The sequence below is a fragment of the Mercenaria mercenaria genome, chromosome 12, assembly GCF_021730395.1.
Source record: "Mercenaria mercenaria strain notata chromosome 12, MADL_Memer_1, whole genome shotgun sequence".
Classification (NCBI taxonomy): Eukaryota; Metazoa; Mollusca; class Bivalvia; order Venerida; family Veneridae; genus Mercenaria; species Mercenaria mercenaria.
In genome coordinates, this window is record NC_069372.1 from 7,943,204 (window position 1) to 7,964,274 (window position 21,071).

At 36.0% G+C, this 21,071-nt stretch overlaps 1 protein-coding gene across 1 annotated transcript; it reads left to right on the plus strand.

The window, feature by feature from the left end:
* The first annotated feature begins 321 nt into the window (after positions 1-321).
* LOC123533835 (ran-specific GTPase-activating protein-like) lies at positions 322-19,733 on the plus strand. The gene is made up of 6 exons (XM_045315749.2): positions 322-442; positions 4,076-4,173; positions 6,184-6,341; positions 14,268-14,396; positions 15,085-15,165; positions 16,452-19,733. The coding sequence occupies exons 1-6, from the start codon at positions 422-424 to the stop codon at positions 16,700-16,702; spliced, it is 738 nt and encodes a 245-aa protein (XP_045171684.1). The 5' UTR covers positions 322-421; the 3' UTR covers positions 16,703-19,733.
* Positions 19,734-21,071: the final 1,338 nt, after the last annotated feature.

Sequence of the window (21,071 nt, forward strand, 5' to 3'; positions counted from 1 at the left end):
GATAATACGTGATAAAGTTTGCAAACGGGACCATTTCTTGCTTCTAAATTTGTGTTTTGTGACCAAAATTTTACTCGTTGTTACCATACAAACCTCGGAATCAGCAGGTTGGAAGTGTCACCTGATGAAATGCTATGTATATGCAATACCTGCGCTCTACTCTTTCCTGGCAATTCTCAAGAAGTTATTATTATGTGGGGGTTTTTTGTGTGTTAGCACAGCTTTGTAGAATTTTTCAATTTACTGACCTCTGTCCCAACAGAGCACTGGGTCACAAAAAAATTAGTGGAGTCTGATCAATGCTTTTAGTCACATTATACCCATTTTTCGCGGGGTAACGGAACCGGAAGTGTTGTTATTACGAAAAAATTGAAAGAGAGTTGTATTTTGAGTGACAAAATCTGTTTGAATCCTTTCCATTATGTCAGACGAACCCCATTCGGTAAAACATTTACTCTAATAAATTAATTGTCTTCTGGGCCGTTGTTCATTATATGTTCTTTGAAGTATCCCATCGTTTGTAAATGCTTATAACCGGTGGCGCTGAATTTTGAAAAATACCAAAGGAAAATTGTTTTACGTTATATACAGGGTAATCTCTGTTTATCTATCTTCTGATACCGTAAAACGCCTCACGGGGATGTATACATTTGTTAGCCATATTCAAGGTGTCACATCTTAGATCAGAACTACCTACACAGTACTCGGGAGAGGTCTTGGTATTTGACCATCTTCTGGCCCTGCTGAGGCCATGATATGGGGGGAATCTTGCACAAAAATAGGGCAGTGGGTAGGGGTCCAGTAACAGGATCTCGAGATCGGAGTTGCCCGCTCTCTTAGACAGCCTGTACAGGGCTGACTAGAGGTCTGTTAATCAAATTATATGTGAATACTGATAATTGTATTTACAAAGAGGAGACTATATTCTATCTTTATGAAATGGAGATGTTTTCAGAGGTTTGCACTTGTCAATGTTCCCACTCAAGTAAAATTTTGCTTAAATGAAGTAAAAAGTATAAAATTAAAAATCACGCATAAATTTTTACCCTGTGTGAGATCGCGTGTGTACGAAAATGCCGGGGATGAATAGGTTAAGCTGAAATCCCACAGTATGTCCTAAAAATAAACCTTAGAAATACTAAATAACTGCAGATGTTTTCTCAGTGACATCTTAAAAATGTAGACTGGTTTTATATTTTAATGCCCCGGGAAATGAATTAGCATTTTAAATAAATGATACCCCCAATTTCTCCCGTCTGCAAGAAAGTGGCATTTGGAGCTTTCAGCCTATGGTTTTACAGCAAATTTTTTATAACAAAACAACAAGTGATACTTCGCAACAATAGAGTAAAAGAGTGCCAGCTGTCTACAAGAACTGACACTACTTATAAATTAATGCTAAAGTTCAGAAAAAGTACCCGAAATGTTTCCAAAATAAGTGGTTGTCGGAGTTTAATTTTAGTATGGAAATTTTTATTATTTTCATAACCTCGAAAACTGAGATTTACCCCCAGTTTTTGTGTCAAGGGGGTAAGTTTACCCTTGGAAAAAAATACTGTCAGAGTGGGAACACTGCTTGTATTTTTCTTGTTGTTACACATAGTGACGGGAAATGGAAGTATTTATTGTTCTTTTATTATATCAAGGGGGAAATACAATCATAAATTTGATAAATAATAAACAGCAATTTGAACGCCGCAATTGGAAACTTTTACCAAATTCTTGTTTTTCTCGGGACGAATGAATTAAAAATAATAAAAAGTAAACTTAATGTTTTCTTCAGTATTTAAAGACATAGATTGCGCTCATGAATTGTTGAATTCGTTTTTCTGCTGGAGTAAATAAATAACGGTGATCGAATATTGGCCCCATTCCCAATGCCAAATATGCTTCATTTTTTCCTAAGTTGAAGCAAAAAATTCCCTATGTGAACGCATAAAACTATAAGAAGTCCTAGTCCAGACTTGTTACAAAATACTAAGCACATTTTAGATTTTCTTTTTAAAAAAAAAAAATTGTTAAATGCTGTCTGGTTCAGTTTTTGATCAATAGACGATTTCTATTAAAGGCACTGACCTCCAGATTTTGGCTAAAAAAGTATTGTTTTTTTTTTTTTCAAATTGAAGTTTGGCCATAATTATGAACATTAGAATATGAGTTTTTGTTTCTAAACTACTTTTGAAATGCCATATCAAGAAAAAAAGATGATCGCTTCAGGAATGGAACCCTGATCGCCACGGCAATAAAAAAGTTTTTGGCTGTTGCAGGGGTTCCACTAGACCCGAAAACCCAAGAGTCCCAGGACCCTTGGGCCCAAATTTTGAAGGGTCCTTTTCCAAAATACAGGAGTCCTGTCCCAACACGTCAGTATAATTTACTATAACATTTCATGTTATTTTAATTAGGGTTATCTTCATTTTTTTTTTTAATAACAGAACAGTGCTATAACACTCTTGAAAAATGTATCCAAAATGTACTATCCGAATACTGTTACACTTTCAGAATGTCATCGGAAAGTAGTTTTTGCTCAGTTTATTTGGCAAACTAAGCTAAATCAGCGATAGTTCCTCAAATAATGATGCTACTTATAAAAAACTGCATTGAAAGTCAGGTTTTTTTTAGGAATTTTGGAAATATGCATTTGACATCGGGTGTAATTAGACCCGTGAACGGACATTCTAAACTTTCGAAATTCATCAAAATTTGTGAAGTTTCTTGTTGAATTTACGATATGATCACTAAACATTTGGGCTAATTTTAAAGTTGGCATGAAAAAATCTTGCAGGGCACTTTTCACATGCTCGGTAATTACTGCTTACGATAATTTAATAATTGGCGCCTTTTTGACAGTACACAGGATTCGCTTTATCAATTTTAATTTCAACACTTCATTGATTTCTTGTTACCTATGTGCACTCGCCGTGACGTAACTTGCTGATAAAAAATCAGCGAGGCATGTCTACAGGAGAAAGGGCAGGATTTAGCAGAGATCAAAGGCAGGAGAGCATGACCGCGAGTGTTTATTTTGAATACCGGTACACGTGTCTATCGTGGAAATAGTTTTACTGAAGGAAATTAATGATAAGAGAAAGGATTATCAAAGGAAAATGCCCCCGGGTCCCGAAGGACGCACAGGCAAGTATACTGCCGGGTCCTTTGAGCGTCTTTTGAAAATCTCCCGGGTCCGGACCCGGGGTCCCGGGTCAAATGGAACCCCTGTGTTGTTACCAATAGCGTTATGGTGGATTTAGTGTTCAATGCACGTTAAATATAGATATTTATAATCGAGGCAGTTTACCTCCAGACTTCAGGAAAGTTGGAAAACATGGCAGGACATTTGGTCCATCAATGCCTAAAAATCTGCCGGACTGAAGAAATTGTCGGTGTACAGCATATGTTGCTTTTCTCCATCAAATTCAAGCCAGGTGTGAATTTTAGTCCATTTCTAGTTAAATGTTCGGTCAACCCTCTTATTTTCATACATTTGTTTCCTTTCACTACGATTGTTGGGCGTTAATTTACGTTTCTTTCCCGGTTATGCCCCGGCATAATATGTAAGTGACGCCTTTTTGACATGTTGTCCGAGATGTTGCAGTTCTCGGGGTACGATAAATGCCGGTCAGTCAGACCGCGGACCGGATCAAAATTTCCCGGTCAAGTCCGTCGGACTGACGACTTTCCGGAAGTCTGGCCTCGAGTAAAGCGTTACAAATGCTTTTCGATTTTCATCGTAAAAAGTAGTTAAAACAACTATCATTTAGGGATATAAATTAGCAGGGGCCCATGGCCCCTAGATTTTGGACTGGACCCCTAAATTGTTGGAGAAAATGCCCATATACCTAATGTTAAACATTTATTTTTGACAGTCTGGGTCCTTAAATAAAAATAGCTAGTTTACATCCCTGTCATGTGTTTTCTTAACATATAGTCTGTCAGTAATTACGTATCAAAGCATTCTTAAGAAATATAGCATTAATTTCCAGATATCTTAAAGAAATCTTTTTTTGTTGTTGAACGATTTGGAGGTCAGTGCCTTAAATGTAAAAATTATAAATGAAAGTTTGTCAATTTTCAGGAGGTAGAGTCTCCAGATGTCCATTTTGAACCAGTGGTACAGCTTACTGCTGTCGATGTGGTCACCATGGAAGAAGAGGAAGAAGAATTAATACAGATGTAAGTTTACAGTTTTTAACAGCCTTTATTTGATTGCAATTTACCAAGTACAGGGTTGGAATTCAAGCTCGCATACTCGCAAAATGTGAGTACATTTTGTAAAACACGAGTGACTTTTGTCCAAAGTCACAAAATTTTGCAGGTGCAACACTCGAGTTGAAAATTCAAGTCACAACGGTTTTAATTTCTTTAACTTTCAGTTTCAGTCTGCTGTAAATACGCATTTAATGATGATGTTTCACACAGTACGCACTGATTGTAACATTTTTTCATAGTGTGTGGACAGTTTGCAGATTTTGATTACGCAACATGGTAACTACAGTATGCGGGCCAGGGTCAGTGTTCGAAATTCACGGTAGTCCGACAGCCCGTGGCTACCAAATTTCAGCTCGGGCTACCGATTTTCCACAGGTACAAGCCCGACTGGGCTACCGAATTTTTCTCATTTGTTTAAAAATCATGCTAATTAAACGAGTACTGCATCATGATTTTCCAGACTGAGAAACGCTTATGGAATTATTGGTTTTTGCACTCTTACTTGTTGACAATCAAACACAGTGCCAAAGACGTAACCGCAGCTCTAATTGGCTGAATACAATCACCTCTAGCGTAACGGATAATTTGATTAGCTTTCACACTTCTCGCAAAAATCTCACAAGTACCTGCAGTAGGCGGAGCTTAAATTATGCTATCAGCGTGTGTGTAAATGTGTATTCAGCACTCGGTGTTACATCTTACAAATTGTCAACAGTCCTAGTAGCAGTAATTGGCGAGTGCGGATCCTAAAAAATCGGGCATAACAGTTTAGATTTCGTTTTGGCAAGGAGTGTCATGTCCGATGCTTTTGGACTCTGACGATGCTGATCTGGACTGGAGTATTTCGAGTTAAAATTTTTCAAAAACATGGCAGACATGTATGTCTTTTTTATTACTTCAAACATGCATAGAGATGTCTGTAAAACAAAATGTTATATGGTGCAAAAATTATGTATTTTAAGGTGTTAAAGTTCGGGCTAGTGAAATTGATGTCGGGCTTGGAAAATTTTTAATCTGGTAGCCCGAACGGGCTATTGGATTCAAATCTGAATTTCGTACACTGCAGGGTTTTTTCTAGCTAATTTGGGAACATAGCCTTTACCCCCAAAATTGGGAAATATTTAGTCCCATAGGATATAGTAAGGATGTGTTTAAGCACTTTCTCATACACTTGTTTCACATTGTTCAACCTCTTTTAACATACTTCCATTACAAAATTGCCCATAATTTGGTCAATATTTGTGCAATTTTGATGAATTTTTCAGAATGTAGATTGGGAAAAAAAAATACATTCTTTTTGGCATTGGGAATATAGCCGGGAAAAAAACCTGCGGGCGAACAATATTTGATGGAAAAAACATGTTTTGTACTACACACGCTTACCGGTAGTGTTATAGAGGGCAGAGCCTTGTTTCTGCCCAAAATGGTTGAACAAAACTGCAATTAAAGTTGATAAATTGCGAGTTGAAATTTTTTGTACTCGCAGAAATTTGCAAGTGCAAAAAACTGTTAAAAATTCTAACCCTGCAAGTATATGTTTTCCTGACTAGCAAATGGAGATTGGCTGAACTAGCTAAAAATTCCACGGCAATTGATGTTGTAATGTTTGCTTAATCTAAGAGGTCTTAGTTCAAATTAAAAAATTGCGGACTTAGAACTTCTTTACACTATATAAAAGAAGACGATTCTTGGCTAATTGAATTCACAGTTATAAAATGGTTACTTCACAATTCACAGCTACTTCAGCATGCAAAATTCAGCCATTTTCATATATTCTGTTTTGTCTTTGGCATATGAATTCCAGGTTTTAGCATTAATCTTCATGCAAATGTAATTATATTAGTGCCATACCTAAATGATGGCTACAGCTGCATGGGAACTACTTGTGATCTATTAAAGTTACTTTAAAAATTAATGTAGCCAAAAACTGAACAAATAGCTTATTATGGTATATTCTGATTTTGTTCCCTTCAGGAGGGCGAAACTGTTTAGATTTGACCACTCAGATGAGCCTGCTCAGTGGAAGGAAAGAGGCACAGGAACAGCGAAACTGTTACGTCACAAGAAGTCGGATCTGGTACGAGTGTTGATGAGGAGGGACAAAACATTGAAATTATGTGCCAATCACTATGGTAAGTTGCTGCATGATCACTGATTCTTATTTTGTAGGAATTCATATAAAGTTTAAGTAGGGTTAACTTTGTTATGTTCAGTGCTTCTATTGACCAGTGAGATAAGAAAAATATTTCCTAAGTAGAGGATTCTTTTAATATGGCTGTAACGATACATTCGAATATTCGATTTAGTCGAATACAGTTTTGTCCGAATTGTATATTAGTTATTCGCCATGTCTTGAACCAGATATTTACGAATATAAATAAAAACTGCATAATCCAAACTAAAATAACTTGAATTTACCTAAAACACAAGAAAGCTACCGAAAATGCTCCTGTTTCATAGCGCATTTTGCATTAATTATCCGTTTTCTTCGTATTATCCCACCCACAACAGTAGACAAATTATGTTTTCACGACAATGATTTGATAAGTCTCGTAGGGTCGCTATTTGTTGTTGGTTTACCATTCAGTGATTTTTTTTGCGCCGATTTGACTCCGAAATTCGGCGTCTTCCCAACTGACAAAAATGGTCAAAATTCCCAAAAAATGCTTCAAAATTCCCAAAAACGAGATGATTTTTCCCAATTAGATTGATTTCTTGTGAAAGTTGAACTAAAACGATGCAAATAATCATAAAAATTCTGACTCTATGGTTTATTTGCAGAATTTTGTTGCCAACTCAAAGCGCGTTGTTTACATAAAACGGGTCACGGCATAGTACGGCATTTAGTATGACTTTCATCACAATCGCTCATGTGTCAAAATGAGTCGGAAAAAAATTGTTAGAAACTTAGGTAAATTATCGAAAAATGTCGCATAATTCCAAATATTATAATAAGAAAATAAGACTTAAACATGCCATCGGTACTCCGGACATTGGAACATCTTTTGGTAAAGTTAAAGAGAAATTAAATTCAAATCAAACGTCAGAAAAGCAAAGTGATCTGTCCAAGAAATCTGAGTCCCCACAAAATGACCCTCAGAAATCAGCAGAAGCTCATGTTGACCCTAAGCTATCTGAGCCATCAGATCCTGTGACATCAGAAAATAACCTGTCTGTCCTGTCTGTTCAACCTCAGTGCATATTTGAATGAAATAAATTTACCTTAAAATAAAACTTTTCAAAATTATTTCTTTATTTAGGTTTGTTAATTTTTCCCAATTTTGAAGTTTATCGCGCTAAAAATTCCCAATTGAAAAGGCATGGGCTGTTGCCAAAAAGAGTAAAAAAATCACTGCCATTAATCATGTTAATAATATGCTATAAATAATTTTATGGTTTTTGAAATGAGATTGAATTCATAATTTTATATAATTTTAAAATATTTGATTTCAACATGTGGGAATTCCCATTTCACGACATCCAAAAACTGTCTACATAACATGTTGAGCAACGAGTAAACCGTTGAAATAGGGGATCCTCTTGCCAAATACACATAGTCAGTTTTTGGTCTTCTCTAGTCATTTTTTTGCCAAACAGTTGACAGTCTAAGTCATTTGAATCCATAAAGCTTAAATGCTGACTGTGTGTGTGTTTTTTGTGCCCCCCCCCCCATGAGTGGTGGGGGCATATAGATTTGGTCTTGTCCGTGCGTCCGTCCGTCTGTCCGTCCATCCGAAGTTCGTGACACGCCTAGCTCAAAAAGTATTTGATATAAATTCATGAAACCTTGCATGAGTCTTTATCATGATATGAACTTGCGCACCTCCTATTTTTCGTCTGGCTCCGCCCACTATTTTTAGAGTTATGGCCCCTGAAATAGTCAAAAATGCACGTTATCACCTTGTGATGCGCCTAGCTCAAAAACTATTTGATATAGATTCATGAAACCTTGCATGTGTATTAATCATGATATGAACTTGCGCACCTTCTATTTTTCACTTGGGTCTGCCCCCTATTTTCAGAGTTATGGCCCCTGAAATAGTCAAAAATGCACATTTTCACCTTGTGACACTCCTAGCTCAAAAAGTATTTCATATAAATTGATGAAACCTTGCATGAGTCTTTATCATGATATGAACTTGCGCACCTCCTATTTTTCATGTGGCTCCACCCACTATTTTTAGAGTTATGGACCCTGAAATAGTCAAAAATGCATATTTTCACCATGTGACACGCCTAGCTCAAAAACTATTTGATATAGATTCATGAAACCTTGCATGTGTATTAATCATGATATGAACTTGCGCACCTCCTATTTTTCATTTGGGTCCGCGCCCTGTTTTGAGAGTTATGGCCCCTGAAATAGTCAAAAATACACATTTTCACCTTGTGACACGCCTAGCTCAAAAAGCATTTCATATAAATTGATGAAACATTGCATGATTCTTTATCATGATATGAACTTGCGCACCTCCTATTTTTATTTTGGCTCCGCCCCCTATTTTTTGAGTTATGGCCCCTGAAATAGTCAAAAATGCACATTTTCCCCTTGTGACGCGCCTAGCTGAAAAAGTATTTGATATAGATTCATGAAACCTTGCATGTGTATTAATCATGATAAGAACTTGCGCACATCCTGTTTTTCTTTGGGTCTGCCCCCCATTTTTAGAGTTATGGCCCCTGAAATAGTCAAAAATGCACATTTTCACCTTGTGACACCCCGAGTTAAAAAAGTATTTCATATAAATTGATGAAACCTTGCATGAGTCTATATCAAGATATGAACTTGCGTACCTCCTATTTTTTGTCTGGCTATGCCCCCTATTTTTAGAGTTATGGCCCCTGAAATAGTCAAAAATGCACATTTTCACCTTGTGACGCGCCTAGCTCAAAAAGTATTTAATATGAATGGTTGAAAACTTGCATAAGTCTTTATCATGATATAAACTTGCACACCTCTAATTTTTTGGCAGGTTCCACCCCTATTTTTAAAGTTATGGCCCCTTAAATAGTAAAAAAATGCACTTTTTCACCTAATTATGTGCCTAGCTCAAAAAGTATTAGATGTAAATTCAGGAAACCTTGCAGGAGTCTTTATCATGATGTGGCCTTGCACTCTTGGCATTCTTCTTGAGAATCTTACTCTTATTACAGAGTTATGGCCCTTGAAATAGCCAGAATAGTGGATTTTTTGTTTGTGATGCTCATAGCTCAAAAAGTATAGGGCCTAGAATAATGAACCCTTTTCATAAAATGTTTGTTGAGGCTATACCCCATTAAGACTGCAAACATTTGAATTATTGCCCCTTATTTGTGACTAATGTACCTGTGGGGGGCACACCCTGTGTCCTACAGACACATTCTAGATAGTTTTTAGCTCACCTGTCACAAAGTGACAAGGTGAGCTTTTGTGATCGCGCGGTGTCCGTCGTCCGTCGTCCGTCCGTGCGTCAGTGCGTCCGTGCGTCCGTAAACTTTTGCTTGTGACCACTCTAGAGGTCACATTTTTCATGGGATCTTTATGAAAGTTGGTCAGAATGTTCATCTTGATGATATCTAGGTCAAGTTCGAAACTGGGTCACGTGCCTTCAAAAACTAGGTCAGTAGGTCTAAAAATAGAAAAACCTTGTGACCTCTCTAGAGGCCATATATTTCACAAGATCTTCATGAAAATTGGTCAGAATGTTCACCTTGATGATATCTAGGTCAAGTTTGAAACTGGGTCACGTGGGGTCAAAAACTAGGTCAGTAGGTCTAAAAATAGAAAAACCTTGTGACCTCTCTAGAGGCCATATTTTTCATGAGATCTTCATGAATGTTGGTCAGAATGTTTATCTTGATGATATCTAGGTCAAGTTCGAAACTGGGTCACGTAGGGTCAAAAACTAGGTCATTAGGTCTAAAAATAGAAAAACCTTGTGACCTCTCTAGAGGCCATATTTCTCAATGCATCTTCATGAAAATTGGTCAGAATGTTCATCTTGATGATATCTAGGTCAAGTTCGAAACTGGGTCACGTGGGGTTAAAAACTAGGTCAGTAGATCTAAAAATAGAAAAACCTTGTGACCTCTCTAGAGGCCATATTTTTCAATGGATCTTCATGAATATTGGTCAGGATGTTCACCTTGATGATATCTAGGTCAAGTTCGAAACTGGGTCATGTGGGGTCAAAAACTAGGTCAGTAGATCTAAAAATAGAAAAACCTTGTGACCTCTCTAGTGGCCATATTTCTCAATGGATCTTCATGAAAATTGGTCAGAATGTTCACCTTAATGATATCTAGGTCGAGTTCGAAACTGGGTCATGTGCGGTCAAAAACTAGGTCAGTAGGTCTAAAAAGAGGAAAACCTTGTGACCTCTCTAGAGGCGATATTTTTCAATGGATCTTCATGAAAATAGGTCAGAATGTGTACCTTGAAGATATCTAGGTCAAGTTCGAAACTGGGTCACGTGGGGTTTAAAACTAGGTCAGTAGATCTAAAAATAGAAAAACCTTGTGACCTCTCTAGAGGCCATATTTTTCATGAGATCTTCATGAATATTGGTCAGAATGTTCATCTTGATGATATCTAAGTCAGATTCAAAACTGGGTCACGTGGGGTCAAAAACTAGGTCAGTAGGTCTAAAAATAGAAAAAACCTTGTGACCTCTCTAGAGGCCATATTTCTCAATGGATCTTCATGAAAATTGGTGAGAATGTTCAGCTTGATGATATCTAGGTCAGGTTCATAACTGGGTCATGTGCGGTCAAAAACTAGGTCAGTAGGTCGAAAAATATAAAAACCTTGTGACCTCTCTAGAGGCCATATTTTTCACGAGATCTTCATGAAAATTGGTGAGAATGTTCATCTTGATGATATCTAGGTCAAGTTTAAAAGTGGGTCACGTGCCTTCAAAAACTAGGTCATTAGGTCAAATAATAGAAAAACCTTGTGACCTCTCTAGAGGCCATGTTTTTCAATGGATCTTTATGAAAATTGGTCAGAATTTTTTATCTTGATGATATCTAGGTCACATGTGCTCAAAAACTAGGTCACTATGTCAAATAATAGAAATAACGATGTCATACTCAGTTGAACACTGGGTCATGTGGAGATAGGTGAGCGATTCAGGACCATCATGGTCCTCTTGTTTTTTACTTTGAACAGTATTTGTTCACAATCACAGTGTTTTGAGTACCAAGTAAGTACTATAATCTTGTCAGCAGACTGTAATCTATTGTTGGCAAAAGCCACCAAATGTTCAGTGACCTTTTAATGTAGAATTCGTATTCATGAATAAATAAATAAATGTATCATATTCGCCCCTTAGTGTATTCGTTACAGCCCTATCTTTTAAGATACAAGTTAAACCAGCGTTCGACACTAACTTTTTTGCCAGGTATCCCAAAGGAATACCTGCTGGGAAATTTAGGAATCCCTGCTGAAAATTAGGAGTCCCTGATAACAAAATGTGGTAAGAACATGAAAAAACTAAAATCTAACAAACACAACTGTTTACAGTACTACATGTATTTTATTTCCACTTTATTTCCATTTTACATCAATGACAACAATAGCTTGTATGACTTTTGCTGTAAAAGAATAATGTCATTTCTGTCCAAGTCCTCTTCCCCCTCATCTTCACTACCATCGCACTCCTCTGCCATTTGTTGTAGTTCGTCTAAATGTATGCCGCCTAGTTCATTCCCCCTTATAACCCCCATATTTGTAATCATTTTTTGACATAAAAAAAATTCCGAAAAGTCTCTTAAATAAAAAAAAAATTCAAAAAAAAAAAATGTTCCGACCTACCTACCCTAATTTTTAGCTCGACTATTCATAGAATAGTGAGCTATTGGACTCGCCCATGCGTTGGCGTCCGCGTCCGCGTCCCGATTTTGGTTAAGGTTTTGTATGTAAGCTGGTATCTCAGTAACCACTTGTGGAAATGGATTGAAACTTCACACACTTATTCACTGTGACAAACTGACTTACATTGCACAGGTTCCATAACTCTATTTTGCTTTTTTACAAAATTATGCCCCTTTTTCGACTTAGAAATTTTTGGTTAAGGTTTTGTATGTAAGCTGGTAACTCAGTAACCACTTGTGGGAATGGATTGAAACTTCACACACTTATTCACTGTGATGAACTGATCTACATTGCACAGGTTCCATAACTCTATTTTGCTTTTTTACAAAATTATGCCCCTTTTTCGTCTTAGAAATTTTTGGTTAAGGTTTTGTATGTAAGCTGGTATCTCAGTACTTACTAATGGGAATGGATTGAAACTTCACATACTTGTTCACTGTCATGATCTGACATGCACTAAGCAGGTCCCATAACTCTACTCTCTTTTTTTTTTCAAAATTATGCCCCTTTTTCGACTTAGCAGTTTTTGGTCAAATTTTTGTATGTAGTCTGATATCTCAGTATCCACTAATTGGAATGGATTGAAACTTCACACACTTGTTCACTGTCATGATTTAACATGTACTGTGAAGGTCCCATAACTTTACTTGGCATTTTTACAAAATTATGCCCCTTTGACTTAGCAGTTTTTTGTTAAGTTTTTGTATGTAAGCTAGTATCTCAGTATCCACAAATTGGAAAGGATTGAAACTTCACACACTTGTTCACTGTCATGATATGACATGCAGTACATAGGTTCAATACCTCTACTTTGCATTTTACAAAATTATGCCCCTTTTTCAACTTTTGTATTCATTCAATTGACAAGGCTGTTGAATAGTCGAGCGTTGCTGTCCTCCGACAGCTCTTGTTTGAGCATGTTACCAGATACAAAGATTTTTTAGGCCTTATTAATGCAACTCCCACAGACTTTATCTAAAACTAGTACATTGGTCATAACAGATTTTCTTAAACATTTCATATTTTAGTTGTTTTATTTTGCACATTGCCTAAAAGTGGGTGGGGTTTAGTGTTTGCATGCTTTTATTATCAGCAAATTCTTCTAAATAAGAGCTGCTTTGGCAACAGTGATCATATTTTTCGTAAATGCAGACGTTTTATTGGCTTTTTATTTTAGTTTGTACTAGAAAAAATCTTGTAAGAAATGATAAAAATGTTCGAAAATGTCAGTCTAGAAAACGAGTGACAAATAAGAAAAACAAAAGTAGCAGTTAAAGTTCTTGAAAAGATAACTGTTTTAACTTTATTTTCTCATCATACCACGTATAATTTCTGCTTATTTAATTTGTTTTGCCCAAACAAAGCCTCGGCAATGATAATAAATTTGTTATAGACCGTAACGGCCGACAGGCTCATGTAATCGTATCGAGCACACAAAATAATGGTACAAACACGATAATCTAAGGCTGCATTGTTTATCAATTAACTTGTAAACATTGATCAATAAACACCTTTGATAATGACAAGGCATATTAAACTAAATACAAACCGCGAGATAAGCACATGTCATTTGGCGCGTGGCGTGACTGACATCTGTCGGTAGCTAATTAACATACGACGCTCCGCCTACTGCCATATTTCCGCTTGTGCCGGCTAACAATATTGAAATTCACTGGGATTTTGATTGACAGGGGGCAGAACTATCGAACTTGGAACGCATCTAAGTAAATTTTCGCGAGTCAAGCCGACGCATGTGCCGTAATTTATGCGGGTAAAATACGAGTTTTTCTTGATTTTCGCGGGTCAAAACCCGGGACCTCGTGTCAACTGAACGCCCTGGCTTAGCAAAAGACCGATGTTTTGAGCGAACAAGACTGGGGAATTTCATTTTTTTAGAATCATATTTTATCTGAAAATCAAGAGTCCCGACGGAACACCGAAATTGTGAACTTTAGGATCCCTTGCGGATTTTTGGTGTCCTCGGGATCCCGGGACACCGTTAGTGTCGAACGCTGGTTAAACTGTGAATCATTATTAAAATGCTATTCCATATTTACAAATATTTACATCCAAGAATTTTCTTTAATCTGTTGTGGTTACTTTCAGTTCAATTTTCCTAATTTAGACAATTTTCGAGAACATTTCCAAAAATGATGACAAATGGTCTGGTTAAGTTATAGTAGAAGCTTGTTGTTTATTGCAGTACAACCAGAAATGGAATTAAAACCTAACTGTGGTAGTGAGAAGGCTTGGGTATGGACGACGACAGCAGACTTCTCAGATGGTGAAGCAAAACCAGAACTTTTAGCTATGAGATTTGCTAATGCAGAAAGTAAGTATTCCTTCACTTCCATTTTCAGTCTATTGGCCTCTGGCTTGTTTCAGTTAGGCAGAAAGGAGAAGCAACATAAACATTTAAATGATACATTTATGAGTAGTTAGGTAATCTGAAATAATTGATTTTTGCAGTTTATTCAATACAAAAAATTTAATCACGAAGCAGTAAAATTCTCATTGATTGTGACTGTTACTGTCCGGATAGAATGCATCTATAGTGGAAATTCTGATTCAAGGATAGTGGTCAGTACTTCAGCAGATCCAGGGACAGTTGCTGATAGTTCCCTCAGCTGTCAGTGTCAACAAAGGGAACATTTTTCCATTTGAGTTCCTTTCAACTTACATTCAAGTTAGTGAATGGCAAATTTATATGTGCAAGAAAAAAGTAAGGGAAATGATCCATGAAATATAATACTGTGAATTCATTAATACTGGTGGGAATCTAATTTTCCTAACTTAAATTGCTGTCTCATTCTATGAAATTTAATAACTATGAACATTTAAAATTCCAATTCATTTTGTCTTCGAAAGTTAAAATCCACAATTTCATAATCCCCAAGAAAAAGCGTTCTTGACCAAAACCATGAAATTTCCTGCTACCGAAATCACATTGGTAGTGTTTGAGTAGTAAGATCACTTTTAATGCTATAGTAACCATACTAAATGTGAATATACGTTTTCAGATGCTCAGAAATGGAAAGAAAAGTTTATCGAAGCTCAAAAGATAATGAGGGAGGCTATACCTGGTCATAACGATAAACTGAGTAAGTTCATGGCTAGTTTAAACTTTTACACTACTTTTAATTTAGTTTTACCCAGTATGACAGAGAACAGGGCAAAATGAATGTTCTGTGACAGTTTAAATTAAGTCAATGGCCCTTCTCTAGTTATGTAGAGAAGTTGTCATTTATTTGTGGGGAACATGTTGGTGGTAAATGGTCAGGAACACTGGTTAGGTTTTCTGTCTCACCGCTGTACGGATTTTGTTCTCAACATTTTAGGGAAGGTATAGGTTCTAGTAAAACGAGAGGTGGGGAATGCCTTGGAAGTAAGGGGTTTGTGGTGAAGGAGAGAAATACTGTTTCTATAACAGAAAGTGGTGCAGTATCAGGGCACTCATTTGGCCGTTTTGGGGGGCCGAATATGGGCCCCATTCCCCTCATAAAATAATATGGTTTTTTCCCCTTTCCCAGAAGAAAATTCCCCTGATAATAGGTTGTTTGACACAACTAGATCAGAACTCTCTTTCAAGTTATATTATAGTGCCTCTAAGGAAGGTTACTGCTGCATTATAGTTACATTAGTTTGAAATGATTGAAAACAGTATTATTAAGTGTGAAAAAAAGTAACATTAACATATATATGGCTAAAAACTTTCCCTTTTTGACGAAAAATTCCCCTTCCTGAGGGTATGGGTACCTGTCCCCAAAATGTGTCTAGTGCCCTGAATATTACCAGCAGCTGTGGATTGGGTAGCTGTTGTGATATCCAGGATGACATTGGTAGACCTGATGTTGATTGTACATACTAAAGTTCTGTTATGTAAGGCTAGTTATTTAAGAGGAAAATAAATAAATGAAAAAATCCCCATGTTGTCTGCTACCTGAAATATTTGGCAGTGTTCGAATATGTTTTAACAAAGACTTACCTGAGAAGATGGATTTTTTTTGTGGGGGTCAGCTGAATTTTGGAAATTCTTGCCTCTCTTATGGAAAAAAAGAAACCTACTTCTGTGTTTATTGTAGTTACTTTATAAAGGAAAAAAATGCCTCGCTGTTACATGCATGTATATACATGTATGTAACTTGAATACTGATATTAAAAAATAGTGGTGTTGTAGTCAAAATTTAAGTAGACTTTTTAATTTGCTGTTACAAGAAACATTGGAAGTTACAGAACCGACACATATCTGTAGTAGGAGAATCTTAGCAAACTGATGAAGATAATTGAAACAGTGTCAGTTTGCATAGTGAATAAATGAACTGCTTGTACATCCTGAATATAGATCACTTAAGTTACCATTAAAATATATATAATGCTTCTCCTGTAGGCAAAGAATCGGATACGAGCATAAATAAAGAGAAAGACAGCAATAATGACACTACAGAAGAAACAAAAGCATCAGGTGACAAGAGTAAAGATGACGATGCTGAACCAGCTGAAACAGAGAAAGCAGATAAAGAGGCTGATTCTGTCGCAGAAAAATTAACAAACTTGACTGTGAAAGAAAATGGTGATAACTCAAAAGACAGTGAAGATAAATCATTAGAGAATAAAACTGAAAATGAAGAGAAGAGTTAAGCGATAATGTTGAATGTAGATTTAGAACAAAATTGTTACCGGTACATTTTGTTATGTTGAGGACATGCTAGGGTGGTTGTTAAGGATTTATCTGTCCGATATATATACTGGTAATTTCTGTACTCAGGCTGTTCATATACATCGTAGTTCTTGTCGGCGTATGACATTATTGTGCTTTGAAAATAGATATTGTGACTTTCTTTTTGACAAATTAAGATTGTATAACATTTTAAACAATTTTCATTATAGCACAGTATTAATGCAGTACAGTATGCACCAAAACACCAGGCTTATCAGCACATGGTCCACCTTAACAAAATTATTGGGACAAGCTCAGTTTCTTTTATTGCCAAACTAACAAGTAAAGACATAGATTTTTGTTTTACAAAGCCAGTTTTACTTGAATAAACAGAATGGCTAGTATTGCCTTCATGGATTACATTCACTGGATTAATGAAATATTATATCTGTGCTAGAGCTACTATTTACAGTGATTTATAAGCTTTATGCACAATGATTTTTGTTCATGAGAGCAATTTTCTTAATACTTAATTCTTAAGTATAAATCAGGAAAAATGTATTTGGGGATATTGGTCATACAAAAAAGGTCAGTAAATACATGTGTATTCTAAATGTTAAGAGTGCTTGAAAAGTAGTTTATTTGCAGTGAATTTGAATAGCTTTGAAATTTTACAGTTGTCGTTTGTCAAATTTTGCTGCAGGCAATAGAAATTATGACTCTGAGCTCAAACTTCGGTACCTCACTTGATGAAATTTATGGAGATGTTCTGTTAATCATAACAGTAATCATTCCTCAGAATTTGAAATCCTATTGTATAAACCTGTTCAATTTAGCATCTATAGCCACTTTTTACAGAGGGAGATAAGTTTCCAAAGCTTCTCAGACTACAGTCGCCTACTTGACTCAGAACCTCACACCAAGGTCTGTAACTATAGGCCGATAAAAATATTGCAACAGGGTTGCCACTTACCTTGAAAAGTCAGGGAATTTTTTTTTTTTTTTCAAGGTCGGTGAATTGTCAGGGAAATCTTGATAATGGTCAGTGAAAAATGAAATGTTAGAAAAGTCAGGGAAAAATGAAATTCTGGATTGATGTTTAATATGTTCAGTGGCTATGGTAGTCTTCAAGCAGTATTTGTAAGAATTTCCAAACACATTTTGGGCCCCATGTGGTTCTGGGACGATCTATGAAAAGAATTGGAACCACTGCCTTACCCTTTCATGATCGTAAAAGGCGACTAATAGTGTCTTAACACTTGGTTTTGCTGTAACTCTATACAAATTTTGATTCCATACCTCATGTTTTTATTTCGATGTAAATGAGATGTGAAACCAAAATTTGTAGTCCTGTTCGGCGCCATATAACCTGTACTGTGTTGGTGCGCCGTAAAACCCAAATAAATAAATAAACAAACGCATTTTGGTGTAATTGTGTATATTAAAACGTAATTTAAATGTGTTTGAATCAATTTCGTTTTTATGTTAACTTTGGAATTTTGTGAACTGAAAGGCATTGCAACCCTTGCCTGAAACAAAATAAATATAAAGGGGTGGATTGGACGACTGTAGGGGAGGAGGAGGCTGAAAAAAATATAGTGGTATTGGTCGGGGAAAAGTATGGTTTAGTCGGGGGAAAAGTCAGGGAATTTCATTTTCTCAAAGTGGCAACCCTGTTGTAATGTTAACATGACTGTATTTATCTCATTACAAACTATTGACAATGCATGTCTAACAAATGGTTTTCATTTTGCAAGCCCAGAATTCTGTGTTCTGGTTGCAGAATCTGTGTTCATGTTGCCGAATCTGATGATGGGAAAAGGTCCCATTTGCAAATCACCTTCGAAAATTCTCTGCAAATAATAGCGCCAACTGCTACACATTTTCTTATTTCAACAACAGTGCAAAATCTGAAAATAAACTTAGAAATATGTGCCAGCTGTAATAGTTTCAAAATGATAGCTCAACCAAAGCACAAATTCACATCAAGTCGATACATCATAGTTTCAAGGTCAATGAAGTATAAAAATATGCTTAAATTTAAAAATTGCCTGTTACATGTTAATTTGACCTTTGCCAGTTTGAGGTGAAGAGCTGAAAAATGTTTAGCGTCTTAAAAGGGAACAGCCTGATTTTGAACAAAAACAAGTTTATTCACCTATAGACATGAATTAAAACAATGTTAGCCAGCTTATATTATGTAATAATTCATGTAATACACATGAAGTGTTTTCATACATCATAAAATTTTAAATGCATGTTTATTTATTTCAGTTTACATGGATAAGTGTTTGATATTATTATTTCAGGATTTATTTCTACACACCAGAATTTAACCTTTAGCCTGCTTGTGGCAAGTGTTTCTGTATTTGCGACAAGTGCAGACCAAGATAAACCTGCACAACCATCTAGGCTTAAGTTGGTCTGTACTGTTCGCTATTCAGTCAGTACATTTTCATTAAACACCCCTTCAAATAATAAATGGTACTGCCCAAATTGAATGATAGACCAGTCTGTTTTGGAAATTTAGCAGGTAAAGGTTAATATTTTGTAAAAGTTGACATTCTAGTAAAGTTTTAAATATTTTGACAAGACAAATCACAGTTGTTGCGATTTAGTTTAAAAGGAAATTAGAAGAAATTGTTCCAGTGTTTGACTGTTGAGAAGGTACTTTTGATTTATAAGTTTTCAAGAAGGCATGGTAGTATGTGCAAATGAATATGATTAAGAAGAAAAGGAATTAAACTAGAAGAGTGAATATGTGAAATAATTTTACTCGGATAATCTAAAATTATTTAACAGATTGCTTTTCTTTGAAATGTTTCTTGTGAAGCATGTTTCAAGGACTTCGAAAACTTCCTATCGCATTTTTTATTGAAAACTGATTCCCAATTTTGAACAGTGTGACCTTACCAGCAATTTCCATCAATAAATTTGTTTCATGTATATGTGCTTGTTTACCTCGGATGAAAGGAAATACACATTAAATAATATTAAAATCTTGTAAACCTTTTTCGTGGTTGTTTATTTTTACCTCGCCTGTCACATAGTGACAGGGTGAGCTTTTGTGATCATCCGTCCGTCCACAATTTCTTTGTTGAACACAATAGAGACCACATTTTGTATTTGATTTTAATCAAACTTGCACTCGACTTGTATGGGCATAATATCTCGGTTCCTTTCGAAAACTGGCCAGATCCCATCATGGGTTCCAGAGTTATGGCCCCTTAAAGGGCCAAAATTTGCTATTTTTGGCGTGTGAACAGGGTAGAGACAACATTTTGCAATCAACTTTACTCAAACATGCACACAACTTGTAATGGCATAATATCTCGGTTCCTTTCGAAAACTGGCCAAATCCCGTCATTGGTTCAAGAGTTATGGCTCCTTAAAGGACCAAAATTTGCCATATTTGGCTTTTGAACATGATAGAGACCACATTTTGCAATCAAACTTGCACACAACTTGTACTGGCATAATATCTTGGTTCCTTTCGAGAACTGGCCAGATCCTATCATGGGTTCCAGAGTTATGGCCCCTTAAAGGGCCAAAATTTGCTATTTTTGGCTTGTGAACATGATAGATACAGCATTTTGCAATCGACTTTAATCAAACTTGTATTGGCATAATATCATGATAAACAAACTTGCAAAATATCTTCAACAACAACAAATCTTGCATTCCATGATGAATCTGTCAGATCCAATCATAGGTTCTGGAATTATATCTGATTACCTCCCCTGATTTAAATCAAAATGGATTTATATTAGATCTAGTAAGTACTTATAAGACTAGTTTCAAATTTCATCATTGTCATTAGTTGGACTCAATCAGGGTAGATAACTGGACTGATTTTATGTCGAATTACCTCCCAAATTAAAATTGGTATATCCTTAACTAATGAAGATACTGATCTGAAATTTCATTTATGCCATCAGATGGACTTGGACAATCGGTGAAGATACATATTGACTGAATTTATGACAAATAATCTCCCTTTATTTTTTATGTAAATGAATATACCTAGCAGCTTCTAATGAGATTGGTTTGAAGCGTTATTTATGTCTTCAATGGTAATAAATTTCTACTTTTACTTACTTTTCTAATATATTATTGTAAAGGCTTGTACTCTGTATCTTCTACATGCATATACCAATGCATGATTACCTCCCCTGATTTTAATCAAAATGGATTTATCTCCGTAAGTATTTATAGGACTTTTGAAATTTCATTATTGTCATTAGTTGGACTGAGACAATCGGGGTAGACAACAATGGACTGATTTTATGTCAAATTACCTCCCTTCGTTTCAAATTAATATGGGTGTATCTCGGTAACCAATGAAGATAC

What these genes read in the sequence shown, in the direction of transcription:
- LOC123533835 (XM_045315749.2), top strand. Translation starts at nt 422, where the DNA reads ATGTCAGACGAACCCCATTCG. An exon ending in ATTATGTGCCAATCACTATG is followed by an intron (nt 6,342 to 14,267) that starts GTAAGTTGCTGC and finishes TGTTTATTGCAG; the next exon opens with TACAACCAGAAATGGAATTA. An exon ending in GAGATTTGCTAATGCAGAAA is followed by an intron (nt 14,397 to 15,084) that starts GTAAGTATTCCT and finishes ATACGTTTTCAG; the next exon opens with ATGCTCAGAAATGGAAAGAA.